This window comes from Anser anser (genome assembly GCF_964211835.1).
Source record: "Anser anser genome assembly, chromosome: 24".
Classification (NCBI taxonomy): domain Eukaryota; kingdom Metazoa; phylum Chordata; class Aves; order Anseriformes; family Anatidae; genus Anser; species Anser anser.
Window position 1 is genome coordinate 4,859,120 of NC_139745.1, and position 15,594 is coordinate 4,874,713.

The 15,594-nt window shown below is 53.9% G+C and overlaps 1 protein-coding gene across 2 annotated transcripts in view; it reads left to right on the plus strand.

Moving 5' to 3' along the window:
• EPHA10 (EPH receptor A10) overlaps positions 1–15,594 on the plus strand; it is a 41,898-nt gene that overhangs the window by 15,370 nt on the left and 10,934 nt on the right. Inside the window, exons 4-10 of one of the 2 annotated variants that reach the window (XM_083810319.1) lie at positions 3,236–3,391; positions 4,475–4,813; positions 9,822–9,946; positions 12,244–12,406; positions 13,663–13,771; positions 14,016–14,071; positions 14,696–14,821. In XM_083810319.1, coding sequence (XP_083666445.1) covers positions 3,236–3,391; positions 4,475–4,813; positions 9,822–9,946; positions 12,244–12,406; positions 13,663–13,771; positions 14,016–14,071; positions 14,696–14,821 — 1,074 coding nt within the window. The remainder of the gene's footprint in view (positions 1–3,235; positions 3,392–4,474; positions 4,814–9,821; positions 9,947–12,243; positions 12,407–13,662; positions 13,772–14,015; positions 14,072–14,695; positions 14,822–15,594) is intronic. The other variant, XM_083810320.1, reaches the window with a different exon arrangement.

The window sequence follows — 15,594 nt, forward strand, 5'->3', positions numbered from 1 at the left end:
GCCTGGCGGACGGGCAGCATCTCGCGTGGGCAGAGATGATGGAGATGGAGAGAGGCAATTAATTTGTCTGACCCACCCAGCTGCTTCTCTTTGGCTCCTAGCTGAGGCATTATTGGATTTTATTATTTAATAATTAAGTTGTGATAGTAGCAGAGGACAAGGATAGAAAATTGTGTACAAAAAAGAATTTCATTCTATAAATGGATGGCCTGCTCTCTCGAGAGCTGTCACATACCCAGTGCAAAAATGAGCAGTGCAAAATAACAGGGATGCCTAAAACAGCTGGGGTCCGACAGAAACACTTATGAGATGAGGTGGAGGAGACAGGGAGTTTAGCTGAGAAAAGAAACTGCGATGCACGTACGATGCATCAAATGTTCCAGGATGCTTTTGTTCTCCTTCTGGAGCATGGGAACAAAGGAACAAAATTACCAAGTGTGCAGAAAGTATCGAGATTGCAGCACTCCTTGTTACTGGCTGTGGTTTCACTAAAGAATTTGGCAACTTCTAAGTCGTTTGGGCATCGGTATGTGTTGCAAGAAGGTCAGGGGAGTTCTGCTCGTCCTGATCTGGAGAAGACTGAAAAGAAGATAAAGGCTGTGGGCTGCCAGCCTCCAGCCCTGCAGGCGGGGTGAGACCTCCCTGGGGGTGGCTGTGATCGTACCAGGGGCTGTGCAGCAGCTGGGGCTGAGCCCCACAGCGGCATGGTGCCTGGGATCCTGGGAAGTACAGACGGAGGTGTTTCATGCAGTTATTAGCTGACATGCTGTCTGAGAGAGGCTTTTGTACGCTTACTTCTCCTAGCTATTAGAAGTCAGGGAAGAACTGCCTGAAAGATGCTTCTAATTGAAAACGTTCAATTTCCTAACGCAAGATGTCAAATTTATGTGACTGCCAGGCTCGCCGTTCACTCTGGGCTATGACGGCCGTGTATTCGCTGCTTTTACTGCTCAGGTCCCATCAAGTTTGTAAACAAGATTGATTTTTCTGTTCCGCCTGACAAAGGGTACGAGCAGCAACCTGATGCTGGCGTTCAGGCTTTGATGCCGTAATGAGCAGCTTCTCCCCATGGAGCGCGATGGATGAGCAGCAGCAAAGCCCGCGGGGGCTCAGCCCAGCCTGGGGTCTGCGTGCAAACACCACGGCGTGCCTGAAGCGCTGTGGGATCCCTGGCTGATGGTATTTGTGCCCCATGTTGTGGTCAGTACAGCTGAACCAAAGGAAATGCAAGCTAAATACATTGCTACGCTTATTAGTGTAACAGTAGTTTTGCTTTGGTTTCTCAAATATTAAGAGGAAGCTGGAAGTTTTGGAAGTAATTTAAGCACCTGCTAGTTTTGTGTGTGTTATCTAGCACCCTAAGCAGGGAATGACATTTATTGCGCATTATGGCATGCCGTCTTAATATTACTCCTCGGCTGTGTTTGTCAAGCCTGTGCTTTTAAAGGTCATCTTTATCTGGTCGTGGAGGCGTGCAGCCTGCGAACTGGGAGAGGCAAGTGCAAAGCTGCAGGCTCTCCAGTCCCACGCTGGGCTGTTTTTTCATTTTTTTCCCTCCATTTTAAACAATTTTACTATTCAGTTTTACAATGGAAATGTAGCATTGAGTCCCCATCTATTGGAAAATGCTCATTTCCATTCCAGGTACCAGGAAGCCTCTCTTCATTACTTGGGCACAACTGGACTAGGCTCGAGGTGGCCAAATCTGCTGCTTTCTGGGGGCTTTGCTTGCACCGGGTGACAGAGACCTTGTGTGGCAAGATTTGAGGCTTTCAGGTGGCTCCTGAAGGGCTGCATCTGATACGTAAGAAAAGCAGAAATCTCTCCCGTGCATTGCTGCTCGTGGCTCTGCCAAGCAGCTGGCTGTCCCAGTGCCAGCAGCCGGGGGCGAAGGGACCAGCGGGAGCCGCAGCAGCAGTGCTGGCTCCCCCCCCGTCCACGATCAGAGTGCACTGAATTTCTAAAAGCAGATGAAATAACGTCCCCCGTAAACGTTTGCTCGTTTTCAGCATCCCGTGCAAGAATCTTCTCTGCCCCAGTGCTGCCTGGTGCTTTGTCCTCAGATCACAGCCGGAGCTGCCAGTTTTATGTCACGCAGAAAGCTAATGAACCGGAGTGCACTGGAATAATCTGCTTTAAAAGGAATGGTCTCAGCAGCCAACTCCTTAAAAATGATGAGAGAGGGGACTGTGTTCAGGGAGCTGTTCGTCTAGGAACTTCACAAGCCTGAATATTCAGGGAGCTGATGAAGGGGTAGCAGGCAGCAGCCCCACACCACTGAGATGAAGCCAAGCAGAATGCATTTGTTTGCAGGCTGCTTCCTTTTCAGATGTTGTTTTAAGGTCAAACTGAAGCTATTGCAAACCGCTTTATGGGGTTTTGCAGCCTGTTTTCTGTTGGTTTTGTAAAATAACATGTTTTCCGTGCGGAACTAGCTCCTGGGTGTCCTGCTAAGGGTATTACTTGTACTCTGCGTGCTGCTTGTGGTAAAGATCAAGCAAATCCTTGACCACTGTGTGAACCACTTACTTGTATGAATATCAAAGACGCTTTTCAAAGGATAAAGGAAGCCTGTGTATGGCCTAGAAAAGCCAATTTCTGCTGCTGTCGTTTGGCTTCGGTACATACCTCACTGCCTGCAGTGACTGCTGCATAATCTGCAGTGATGAAGCCGCAGCTGCCAGCGACGTGGCCTTGTGGCTTGGGTTTCTACACAAGGCTCTGGTGACTGATGAGTTCTCCAGCTTCTCAATTTGCCGTATTCCTCCCCTTTTTGGGTTGTTGCTAAGTCTTGCTGCGTCTCCCGTGTAATTTCTGCTCTGCTTACCTGACTGTGCACACTGAGCCATGTATTTTCCGTATCCTGCCTCCTTCTGCAGGCGCCTACTCCTCCAAATCCCCCCCTAGCCTCCAGCCCCCTTCATGCATCACTCCTGCTGGTGTCCAGCCAGCGGACTTGGCTCCTCCTGTGCCTCTACAGCCCCTTGAAAGGGTCCCACAGCCCTGGAGGTCAGCATGAAGGGACCCTCAAAACGTCCATTCTGGATCAAACCAAATGAGCATCTCCCTTGGTGTCAGGATCACACAAGCACCCATAGCAAGTAGCTCAGAGGGTGATGTGTGCTGTCCAGCAGCAGGCAAAGGATGTCCCAGAGAACAGGGCAGTGCAGTCATCAGCTGTGGCCCCCCTTCAGCTTGTGCTGTTCTTTCTGTAACTTCCTCTCTCTCTTTCCAGCGTGCCTTCCCGGGTTTTACAAGCTTTCGCTCCGTCTTCCTCTCTGCTCTCCTTGCCCTGAGCACAGCTTCACGCACGAGGAAGCCTCCACGTTCTGCTCGTGCCAGAAGAACTACTCCAGGTCCCCATCAGACCCTCCATCTGCCTCCTGCACGCGTACGTCTCGCTGAAGCGCTGACTCTTTGTAAAGCAGAGGGCAGGACCGCGGGGAGTATGGAGGGGTCTCCTTCTTCCATGGGGCTCCCAAGCCGAGTCTGAGGGCTGGTGAGGAGGACACGCAGGCAGGCTTGCAGGCACTCACTGGTAAAACTAGGGTTCAGTCATGTAGTTAATATAGTTTGCAGATTTTAATTAAATGGCCTCTAGTTAATTGGATTGGACGCCAGCTCCTCCAGTGATGGATGTGATAGCAGTGCCTGCGCAGCGGTGAGGAGCTCGCTCTGCCCACGGGTGGCTGGGCTTGAGCCTGGCTGGGATGGCAGGGAGAGGTGCCCAGCGTGGCTGGATGCTGCCCACACCTTCTGTAAGCTGTGGCTGGTTGCTCAGGGCACGTTCCTTCAGTGAGGAGCCTGCTGTGGGGTTCTCCATCCTGAGAGCCCACCTGTGGCCACTGCCTGGGGACCTGGGCTCATTCCCCCCACACCAGTGTCCCTGCTGATGTCCCCAGACCCCAGCTGCGGGAAGCCGTAGGTTCACACTTGATCCCAGGCAGCTCATAGAATCATTAAGGTTGGAAGAGACCTTCAAGATCATCTGGTCCAACCGTCACCCACTAACCATGTCCCCAAGCCCCACGTCCAACCTCTCCTTGAACACCCCCAGGGACGGTGACTCCCCCACCTCCCTGGGCAACCCGTCCCAACGCCTGACCGCTCTTTCTGAGAAGAAATGTCTCCTCATTTCCAGCCTGAACCTCCCCTGGCACAACTTGAGGCCGTTCCCTCTGGTCCTATCCCTGGTTACCTGTGAGAAGAGGCCGACCCCCAGCTCCCCACACCTCCCTTTCAGGCAGCTGCAGAGAGCAATGAGGTCTGCCCTGAGCCTCCTCTTCTCCAGACCAAACCCCCCCCAGTTCCCTCAGCCGCTCCTCACAGGACTTGTGCTCCAGGCCCTTCACCAGCCTCGTAGCCCTTCTCTGGACACGCTCCAGGGCCTCGATGTCCTTCTTGTGCTGAGGGGCCCAAAACCGAACACAGGACTCGAGCTGCGGCCTCACCATGGATGTTCCTCTCCTTCCAGGTCCTCCATCGGCCCCGAGGGACCTCGTCTACAGCCTGCGGCGTTCCTCGCTGGTCCTGCAGTGGAGTGCCCCCGCGGATGCAGGCGGCCGCAGCGACCTGACCTACAGCCTGTGGTGCGGCCGCTGCCCGGCGGCGCGGGGCGGCTGCGAGCAGTGCGGCAGCGGCGTGGGCTTCGTGCCGCAGCAGACGGGCCTGGTGGAGCGCACCGTGACGCTGGTGAACCTGCTGCCTCACGCCAACTACACCATCCGCGTGGCGGCCCTCAACGGCGTCTCGGCCGTCAGTCCCCTGGCGGGGCAGCAGTACGCTGAGGTCAACGTCTCCACCGGGCTCGCAGGTACCGTTGGGGGGTGAGGATGTGGTGCTGGAGGAGCTGCAGGTGCTTGTCCCTGTCACCTGCTGCCCTCGGTGGCCTCGAGACGCTCAGCAGCTGGTGACGGCCTGGGCTAGGAGAGGGACGAGGCTGCTCCGAGCAGGTTCAGGATGAGTTACAGGTCACCATAATACCTTCAAATAGACAATGTCTTCAGCCCATTCATGAAGAGTAACTCAGATATTAGTTACCCTTTGGGAACAGAAATGATTTTCTCTTTTCTATGCTGGCCTGCAGCACAATTTCTGGCAGTAAGTGTCCCACCTGAGGTTTCAAATTTTGTCCCCTTAGCACGAGGGGAAGCGAGCATCCCTTCTGCCTGTGGCCCTGGCTGGCTGCAGGGGGCTCTCTGCTCAGCTGTCAGCCGTGCCTGGGGAAAAGCAGCGTTGGCTTGTCGCATCCTTGTCTGCTCCTCTGTGGCTACGTTATTAATTTGCATGAAAACCCTTTGCCAAGCCATGGTTAATGGAGACAGATGATCCTCACATACCTCTTGGCAGGAATTGGCCAACAATTTCATCTGAAGGGATTAAACTTTGATCTTGTTATAAATAATTTTCCCACCACTTGATCAAATGGTTTTGCCTGTGTTGTTGCTTTCTCCCCTATCATCATTTCCGTGAATCTGCTTGGTGGATGCTGTGCCACAGACCGCCCTCAGCAGAGGTGTCATTCCTCATTAGGATCGTTGCTGCTCAAGGAGAGGTTTTGCTCTGGGAAGAGCTGTCCTGGAGCCCAGGTTATTCCTGAGCCAGCGTAGGGCAAGAGCTTAACGGTGTCTGGTAACGAGGGATTTCTGCAGAGGCTCCTGCGTGGGTGGCGGGGCAGAGCCTGGGACAAGAGGCAGGGTACAGGCAGCAGGTCCCTGTCCTCCAAAGGGAACAAAGCAACAAGTCCGTGACACCAGCCCGTGCCTTAGCTCTGAGGCTCTTCAGTGCAACTTTTCATCTGGGTAAGTGGGAATCTCAGCCCCTTACTCTACGCTGTATATACTCCCGAAGGAATTGAAGTATGCGTAAAGAATATGGCATAATTAATCTTGTAATCTGCTCCAAATCAATGTCGCTTGTCGAGCTGTCAAGCCTCCGGATGCAGATGGTGGCTCAGAATTAGCTGAGCAGCTGAGGTTCAGGAAGCTTCTTGAAAGCCTCGAGTGGTTTGCTGCTGAAGGTGTCCCTTCGCAGGCTGGAGCTGCTCCTTTCTCCGGCCCCGCTGGCCGGAGCCCTGGGGCTGCTCTTTGTTCAAGCCCAGCGCAGGAGTGCCGGATGGGGCTGGAGATAAGGAGAAAGTGAGACTTCAGGGATGCCTGAAGCAGAGGTGGCTTCTTTCATGGCTGCGATACGGTGGTCTCAGGGATGTCATTGGCAGCAGCAGGAAGGCTCTGGCTCCAGATATGCAGATTCAGAGGAAAAATTAAACAAAGAAACAAGACCCTATTTAGCTGTCAGATCCCGGCTCCTCTAAATATAGCTCTAAGTGCAGCTTTCACACTGCCCTTCCCCTTCAGCATTCACAAGAGGGAATTAGCAGTTGTTCATTGTATTTGCAGGGGAAAAGAAAAGATGCTATTTAGCCTGCAGGAGGCAAAATTAATACCGTGTTTTTTCTAATCTGGCCCCAGCATGGGACTAAACAAAAGTGTTTGAGGAGTGAACGGAGCTGTTTACCTGCAGGAGTGGAGCAGCATTAGCTATGTAAATGTACGCTGTGGGACAATGTCATTTATATTCCCGGCAGGGATCGGCTCCTATCTTAAAGGGCTTTTAAATCCATTGCAGATTAATAATGCAGCCAGTGCAGAAAGGCGTTCTCCTCTCTGGGATGGTGGAGAAGTGGATCGTGCTGAACGGGGGGCTCTGCAGCAGGCTGCGCCGTGCACCCCAGCAGAGCCCCCAGAAGGGGCAGTGGGTGGCACTGGAGCCTTGCAGCAGCTCCAGCATGGGCTTTCTTGGAGGCTCCCTGCTTCCTTGGAGCTTGCCCTGTGCTTTGCCACGTGCTTGGGCTCTCCTGGCTTCCCGGGCACCTCTGGGATGCCGGTGTGCAGCTCGCAGCTCTCCGGTGCCAGTTCACACGAATTAACAGGCGCAAATTGCTGCTTCTGCTCCGCCGTGCGACCCTGCGGTCGGTCAGGCTTTGCCTCTAAGCAATTAGTGATTGCACTAATCAGGGCCCTGGGGGGCATAATGCCATGGGGTGAAGCAGAAAAGGGGTCTGCACCAGAGCACAGTTGCTCCCCGCCAGCTCTCCCCAGGGGCTCGCAGCCCTGCCTTGGCATCTCTGCATGCCTCGAGCTCTGTCTGGGCAAAGATCTTCCACTGCCTGAGCTCTGACGTGACTTCATCTTTCCTCGCTGGCTCTTTGACCTCAGGGCATCACCTTCATCCATGCTGTAGCTGTGGGTTTGGCAGCGCTCAGCTCCTGACCCCTGCCTCCCCCGACAGAGCTGCCTGAAGCCTGCTGTTTGCAGGGAGCGATGCTCAATTACCATGTTATTAATGGACACAAAATGGACACTTAAACCAGATAATTAAAGCTCATTTCTCAGGACAAAGATGAGTCAACAGGCTGCAAGCCCACTGTCTGTCCTGGCCTTGGAGCCTCCACGTCCTCGATGGCGCTGCCGCCCGTCTCCTCCAGACTCTCGCTCGGACGCCGTGGGCTGTCCAGGCAGGACGCGGTGCCTGTGCCTGGTTTTGTGCCTTTGCTGCTGGCACAGCGGCTAACGGAGAGGAGTAAACCCAGATGCGATGGAGTGGAGTGTATAAAACCGGGCAGAGTGGTGAATAATTTAATGTTTGCTTTTTCAGAATAGAGGCGATGTTCGGGGAGCTTAAAATATTGATGGGCAACACATTTCTTTTTCTCCACAGTGTGAAATGCTTTATAGTCTGTGTGATTTTCTTTAATCCCTTTTAAGCGTGTTGGAGGCTGGTCCCTGCTTTCCTGGCATGTGCCACGAGCGCTGCTCCACGACAAAGCACTCAGCAAGCGTGATTTTTCCTGATGGCTTTGTTAACAGCCAGGACCACTTGTTCAGGTTTTTTCAGTCCGTTTGCTGGATACAGAGATACAGGAGGGCATCTGTGTGATGTCTTATTGATGGGAATCAAATAAAACAGCAAGGAGCGCTTAACTTAGTTTACAGGAGCAAAAACCAAGCAAAGTGTCAGGCTGGCTTTGGGAGCATGCTCTGCCTGGCCTGGCGGGGCTGCCAACAACCTTTTTGCCTTGCGTCGTGCTGCTGGAATGAGTTTGCTCCTCCTTCTTTACGCGTGAACAATTTGATATCCCCTTAAAGGTCAGCTCTGGGGCCAGCGTATTTATTTGGAGAATTATTTTTTTAAAATGTCAAACCATGTTTAGGCAGATCACGGTGAGGAGGGAGCAGCGTGCAGGGGCCGTGGGCACGAGCCCTGAGCTCCCTGCTCGCCCCTCAGTGTGCGGGGCTGCAGCTCAGGTCCTCGCGTTGTCAGAAGGAGCCGAGAGGACTCGGAATCAAGGAGCAAATCGCCATGAATAAAACATCAGGAGGACGTTTTTCTGCAGCAGAGATTAATGAGCTAAGTAATAAATATGAAATTTCACAGATACTTAAGTTTACTTTCCAGGGACTTGTTCCTCTCCACGGGAGTCCTGGTGGGGCAGCCAGGGTCCTGCTTTGATGGAGAAGCAGGGGGGGACTGCAAACAGCTCATTCCCCACGCAGCTTTCCCTGGGCCTGCCGTAGGGCTGTGGGTGTAAGTGGCTGAATTGGTCACTTCAGACCCTTTACTCTGGTGTTCAGACCCCTAATGTTTGAAGGATGACACAGGTTCAAGGCTTTCCTTGGCATGGGGAGGTCGTTTTTCCTAACTAATCCAGAGCACAATAGGGCTCCAACAGAAGCACCAGGCACAGATTTTATTTTCCCTGCTAAAACATGCAGTGTCTGTCTTGAGGAGCATCCTCTGCAGCAAAGACCGATGCCCTAGCATCTCCTGCATCCTCCCTGCTTTCACAGAGTGAGCAGTGGGCGTGCTGGCCACGGGCAGAGCATCGCGTCCGTGCTGCTTCTGTCTTGCTCTGGGTGAGCATCGCTTCCTTGGCAAGCTCCAGCCATGCTGCAGACGCTCTGGCAGCTCCAGCCAGCTTTTTGCTGGCCTGGAAGGCTGGGGTGTTGGGACAGGCTGCAGGCACGAGAAAGGGCTCGGGGAAGGAGCCGGCGTGGTGAAAGCAGGCAGAGTTGGCAAGTGCATCCTGCACAGGGAGATGAGCTAAATGGGAGCAGAAAGGCCAGGGAGGAGGATCCAGCGTGCAGTGTGCTAGCTAGAAACAAACAGCCGGCTTTGGGGGCACGGCTCGGGTGCTGGCAGCAGGCAGGGCAGGCAGCTCTGCCCGATTCCCAACTTTTGTGCAGGGTGGGATGGCGAGGGGGAGAGCTTGCACAGGGCACCAGGGTGGACTTGGTGTCTCCTACCAGCCCACGGTCTGTGTTCTGCATCTCCTGGACGTCGTTAGCAGCAGGTGCAGAGCACTCAACGTCAGCCGGTACCCCTGCAGCACCATGGGTGGAGGGTGCCATTAGGTGGTTTTTTTTTTTTCCTTTGGGTAGAGCCTTACTTGCTGCCCAGTTCCTAAAGCAGTTGAGCAGTTGTATTTGGACGATCACCAGCTGGGAGTTTGCCCTATTCCAGTCCTGGTTCCGAGGGAGGGAAGTGCAGTCTGCACAAGGTGCATGCTCTTCAGCCATTCAAATTATTAAAGTTTTTACTGTGACAACAGAGGACAAAAGCAGAAAAGAAGTGGCCATGAATGTGAGGATGGTGATAAAACCGCCTCTAACCCGTGCTCTCGTTGCAGTTATTAATTTGGCTGTTCCCAACAAGCAACCCGGGCTTGGCAGTGCGGTGTTCCCAGGCAGGCAGTGCTGGGGGGTGGGTGCTGGGGATGCTCTGCCTCTGCCATCACCCTTTTTTCCTCTCCACTCTTCCAGCGCCAACTCCCGTCACCGACATCCGCACGGATAAAATCGAGCAGAAGAGCGTCTCCTTGTCGTGGCAGGAGCCGGGCTTCCCAACCACCAACAGCACCGAGTACGAGGTCAAGTACTACGAGAAGGTAGGGCTCTGGGGACATGCCCAGCCTCTGTCCATGCAGCATCCCAAATGCTTCTGCGTGTGGCCGTGCTCCTGCTGCTCTCAGCACCCTGCGGCTTAAACAGTGTGCGGTGGAAAATGGGACGTACGTGCGGGGACTGCGGCACGGCGATGATTTTACTGGCACCTAAGAGTGGCAGGAGCGCTTCCAACGGGTGCCAGTAAAGGCTTTTCCTCTCCAACAGCCTTATGCAATCTGCTTATGTAAGTTTTAGGAAATTTGGGTTATTTGTGGAGTTTATTTTAATTAGTGGTTTTTTTTTTACCCCATCTGTGCAGCAAGATTTCATCTAGTCCTAATGTTGACATCTCCCTGGGAGAAAGAGTAAAGCTAATAATTTGCGTTCATTCATTCTTCGGATGGCTTTTTTTCAAGAATATTAGAAATCCGGGGTTTGGGTTCTTGCCATTAACCAGCTAGGAAGTATAAACCATACGGTCTTTCCAGATCTGTGATGAGATGACACCTATATTCATAGCCTGTTCTCTCGGAAAGTGTTGGACCTGCGGTCTTCACTGCTTTAGGACCGAGTCCCACCAAACCCATGACTTCAGCGAGCTGTGAGTGGCCTGGCACACTGGAGGGGACACGAGCAAACATTTTTATGACAGCCTGTTAATTCAAAAAATAGCTCTTATTTGACAGACACAGTGGGATGAGAATTTTAGAAAAGATACCAGTGGGCAGAGAGCAGGGACAAAGCTCTAAATCAAAATAAATGCAGTTTATGACACAGTTCTGCAAATTACCTTATCTGCGTGTGCTCAGGCTCGTTATGAAACTGATTGCATGTCAAGCAAACCGTGCAGGTGACATGTTGGCATTCTGTATTTAGAAACAAGCTACCTTGAAGCTGATTCATATTAATGTGATTTTGAGCATCTGATAGATTTGAAAGGAGGAATCTGGGAGTGAGGGCGAGCGCCGAGCATAATACGGTAATTCCTTTGCAAATGGGCTGCAGCAACAAGATACTCAGGGTATGTGAAATGAGGAAACATCCTGCTCGGGTAGAAAATTTAAACTACAGTTTAGCAATTATTCACTGCAATGAGGCTTTTGATGCTGACAGGAAAATCAACTTCGTTCCTAATCTACGCTTTTAAAGCCATACTTGAACTACGGAGATTCGAGTGAAGGAGCACATCAAACAGAAAACCCATTTCACGGTGACATCCCCGGCCCCGGGAGCGGCAGGATGTGCCGCCGCCACCGCCGTGCCTCGTGCCAGAGCGCGGGGCTGGTCCAGAGCCCAGCCTGCTGCCAGCTGCACGAAGGCTCTGGCTGTCGCCGTCTCCCTTGGTCGAAGCAGAGACATCTCCAGGTCTCTGGGCAAGGGAATAAAAGCCCGGGGAACAGGACCGTTAGCGAATGCATCTGCCAACTGCGATTACTCAGTGTGTGCTAACGCACGCTTATTTACTCCCAAGAGAGCATCCCTGTTGCTGCTGCCAGCAGCTCCCGGAGCTCAGCACCCTGCAGCCGCGGCTGCTCCGTGCCCTCTCCAGCCGGGCTCTTCCCCGACGTGCCAGCCGAGTGCAGGGAGCTCAGAACCATCTCCCCACGGCTTCGCTCCTGTATCGAGCAGTGCAGGTCGGTGTGCTTGCACGCATTTGCTGTGGCACCTCATCCTCAGCCCTGCACCATTGCCCAGTGCGGTTGCTCTCCTGCTGCGTGCGTGCGGCGCTGAGAGCATCCGAGGCTGGTCCTGGCGTGCAGGGGTGGGGATGGAAGGGATCTCACAGAGCTCCAGGCCACCTGAGGCAAGAAATTGCTGGTACCTGTGTGTGGTTGGTAGATCAAACCCATCAGGTGGGGCAGTGACAGTGCTGAGATAAAATCACTGCAGGTGGGGCACAGGGGGTTGCTGGTGGGGCAGGAGCAGGTCTGTTTGTTCTCACTGGGGCTCAAGAAGCCGTAGCAGGGGAGTAGGAAAGGGTCTGAGGGTGCCAGCAGCTTAGCCCCCGCATTTGGGGCAGTGCAGGGTGGCCAGGAGGGATGGAAAGGAGCCGTGCAGGGAACACAGCTGCTCCCCACCGCCCCGTCCTCCTCCTGTCTTCATAGCACATCATCTGGCCCTGCCATTTCACGTGACCTACCCATGTAATTTCTATTAAGGAGCCATCTAGGAAATGCATCCTTTCTGTTAAGGGCTGTGCTGGTGGGACCTGGCGGCGAGGCGGAGGTGCGGCTGGGCTGGCGGGACCGTGGCGCGGCTGCTGGTCCCATCCAATGTCGGGCATCTCATTATTTCGCAGGATCAAAGGGATCAGAGTTACTCGACCGTGAAAACCACATCAACGGCTGTGACAGTCAATAACCTGAAGCCTGGCACCCTCTATATCTTCCAAATCCGGACGTCTTCCTCGCAGGACTACGGCAACTACAGCCCCAGTATCGAAGTGGAGACGCTGGCAGAGCGTGAGTGGCAGCGATGCTTGTGGTCCCTCGCACACACGGGATGCTCCTGCTCATGATGCTGCTGGTTTCACACTGTTGGTTTCTCTCCCCTTTGAGTGAGACTCATTTTGCCACCCTGGATCTCAGAGCAGGTGCTTTCCAGGACTTGCTTTTAATCGCATTTTCCCGTTCTGTTTTAACACGATTGCTGCGGCCGGCCTGCCTGGCCTGGAGGTTTGTGTCCTTCCCGTGCAGCATCAGCGAGGGCAGTCAGTCTGTGGCTCTTCTGCTCTGCTCTGGAGGCTGGGGACGGTCTGTTTTTCTTTGGATCACCTAAGAAAATGCCCGTGGAGTGGATTTTGCTTTCCCTTGGTGTGGCGTTAGCACCAGAACAGATCTCACCGGGGGCCGGCAAGCAGGCACTGGAGGGGAGCAGCACATCAGGAGGGGAGCACATCAGTCCCCGCCAGCGCAGTGACAGAGGGGACGATGCCAGCCCAGGCTCTGTGCAGCTGTGGCAGGCGCTGCAGAGCCGGGGTGGCTACAAAGGGGGGGACAAGAGCAGCTCGGGCAGAGATCTGGTGCAGGATGCGTGCCCCAGGCACGGGGCGGCTGCTTGCACCCGCTGCCGCCAGGCTCACCGGGCATTCAGCTTCTCGGTCCCGTGGCTGAGTAAGGGCAGCCAGCATCGGGGTTATTTGCTGGGGTTTTACTTTTCACAGTTTCCATTCATAACTATAGGCCAGAAGCATCTTATTTCACTGCCTAAAAGAGGGCTTGGAGAGATGGTAGGGTTTCAGTTTAATAACCTACCCTGGCTTGAAATGAAAGCCCTGAGATGGCTGGCTCAGTACGACTCTCACAGATTGTGTTTAACAGGGCTTTAAATTGCATCCATTTACCACACAGAAGACATTTTCAGAATGAATTGAAGCCAATAAAAACTTTATATAGAATGTAGCTTTCTAATGCCCCTGTTTGCAAAAGCAGGAAGGGGAGGGATGAGCGTGGTGAAGGAAAACCATTGGTAAACCATCGATTTTACAGTCGTTCTCCCCACCAAGCAGGAACTTTTGCTCAGTGCTGACTGGTGGCACCAGCCTGAGATTTGAGAACTGGTCCAGGGTGTGAATCCTCGTGTGGATGGGGAGAAGTAGCCTGGCACTGCTGGGGAATCGTCCCCAGCCTTGCTGGAGGCCGCAGGCTGGCACGGGGAGGTGCGGGACCGGGGACGTGCCCCGGGCGCGATGCTGATGCTTCTGCTTCCCTCCCGGCAGTGACGGTGGCCTCCAGCGAGCAGAACCCCGTCCTCATCATCGCCGTGGTGGCCATCGCGGGGCTGATGGTGCTGGTGTCCATGGTCATCGGCGTGATGGTCTGGAGGAGGTGAGCGGAGCGGCGTGACGGTGTGGAGGAGGTGGGAGGGGGACCCAAGCAGAGCCCCCGTGGTGCTGAGCCCACAGGAGATGCAAGCAGGCGGCGTGGATAACACGGAGGGGCTGGAAGCGTGGGTTGGAGCCTGTTCAAAGCCGTGCCCAGGAGCCCCAGCGTGGGAGCTGGGTTGCTTTTGGCTTTGGTTTCCTGTGGGAGGCTGCTCCCGGCGCTGATGCCATCCCGATTCTCGTTGCAGACAGTGTGGGTACAGCAAAGCCAGCCAGGACGGGGACGAGGAGCTCTACTTCCACTGTAAGTGCCGTGCGGCCGCTGTGATCGGGATGGCTGGTGGGGTCCCCTGTATTTCTTGCTGCCACGAGCCCTTGCTGTTGAGGCGTTGTCACCCAGCCTTGTCCCAGGGCAGGGCTGAGCGCAGCGATGCTCCCTGGGGGCCGTGGGCTCAGCAGCATCCACGCCAGTGTCCGTCCTTCACGCAGGTCCCCGGCGTGCCCAGGAGGCTGGGATGCTCTCAGCAATCCCTGGGTCACACGAATTATTCTGTCAGCTTTTTCCGAACGGCTACGGGAGAATGCAGCTTTGTTTTCTGGGGCTACTCTTGGTTACTGAGCAGCAGTAATTTTACAGACAACAGTTGTCAAAGGAAATCCAAATGCCAGAACGGATGAGTTTAGCTGATGCCTGGCATATGCCCGTAAAGCACACACAGGCTCTTCTGCTCCCTGGAGTGTTTCGGAAGCAGCAGAGCCCTCGTGCTCTTGGGATGCATTTTGGCTGTTTCACCTCATCACGAAGGGTGCTGAGCTGCTCACGGGAGGGTTTCTGCTCAGCACAGAGCCAGGGGAGCACAGCAGCCACCCCATCCCAGCCAGGCGAGCCTCTCACATGCTCTTTTTGTATTCCCCTGCTCTCCTGCAGTTAAAATACCCACCAGGCGGACGTACATCGACCCTGACACGTGCGAAGACCCCATGCAGGCCGTGCACCTCTTTGCCAAAGAGCTGGATAACGCCAGCATTAAGATTGAGAGGATCATCGGGACAGGCAGGTTCCTCCTCGCGGCCCCTCCATGTGTCCCCCCCCTCGGCAGCCTGGTGCCGCTGCTGCCACCCTCCTGCCTCCCGAGCTGCCCACCTCACCAGCACCTTCTGGGGAAGCTCCTCGCCCCCCGTCCCCACCAGTGCCATGATCCCGTGAGGAATGGGGCTGCTTTTTTGTCCAGGAGCTGGGTTTCTTGTTCCCTGTTTCTTTTTCTGTGGCACCAAGTACGGGCCATGGATTGAGGCGCGCACCAGAAAGCATCAGCAATTATCTGCATCTGGGCAGTCTGACAGCAGCACAGGAACTATTTATAAATATGGGAACTTAATGATTTATTGATTTTCATCAACCTCACTGCCTAAAACTTAAAAGCAAATTAAAATCCCCACACCGGGCCCTAGAGCTTTAATCGCTAATGTGCGCCAGAACACGGGAAACACGATTATTCTTTGTCATTTTTTTCCCTAAAGAGAAATTCAGCTATGGAAAAAGAAGAGGTGGAGGAAGGGCAGGGGTGAGGGTTCTCCCACCAGCTCAGAGGGCAGCGGTGGAAGTGGAAGAAGTCATCTTGGTAGCTGCTGGGTGGAGCAGCTGAGGCCGCAATCCCACATAACTTTCAGAAACAAATCAGTGTTTGAAAGATCAAGAAAGAAATTAGTCAGGAAAGTGTTTAAACGCAAAGAATTTAGGGCTGTGTTTGTCTCACTGCTGACCTAACAAGTACCTGGCTTTGAAGTTAGTGAAACTTTTCAGATCTGCACTTTTTTTTTTTTTTT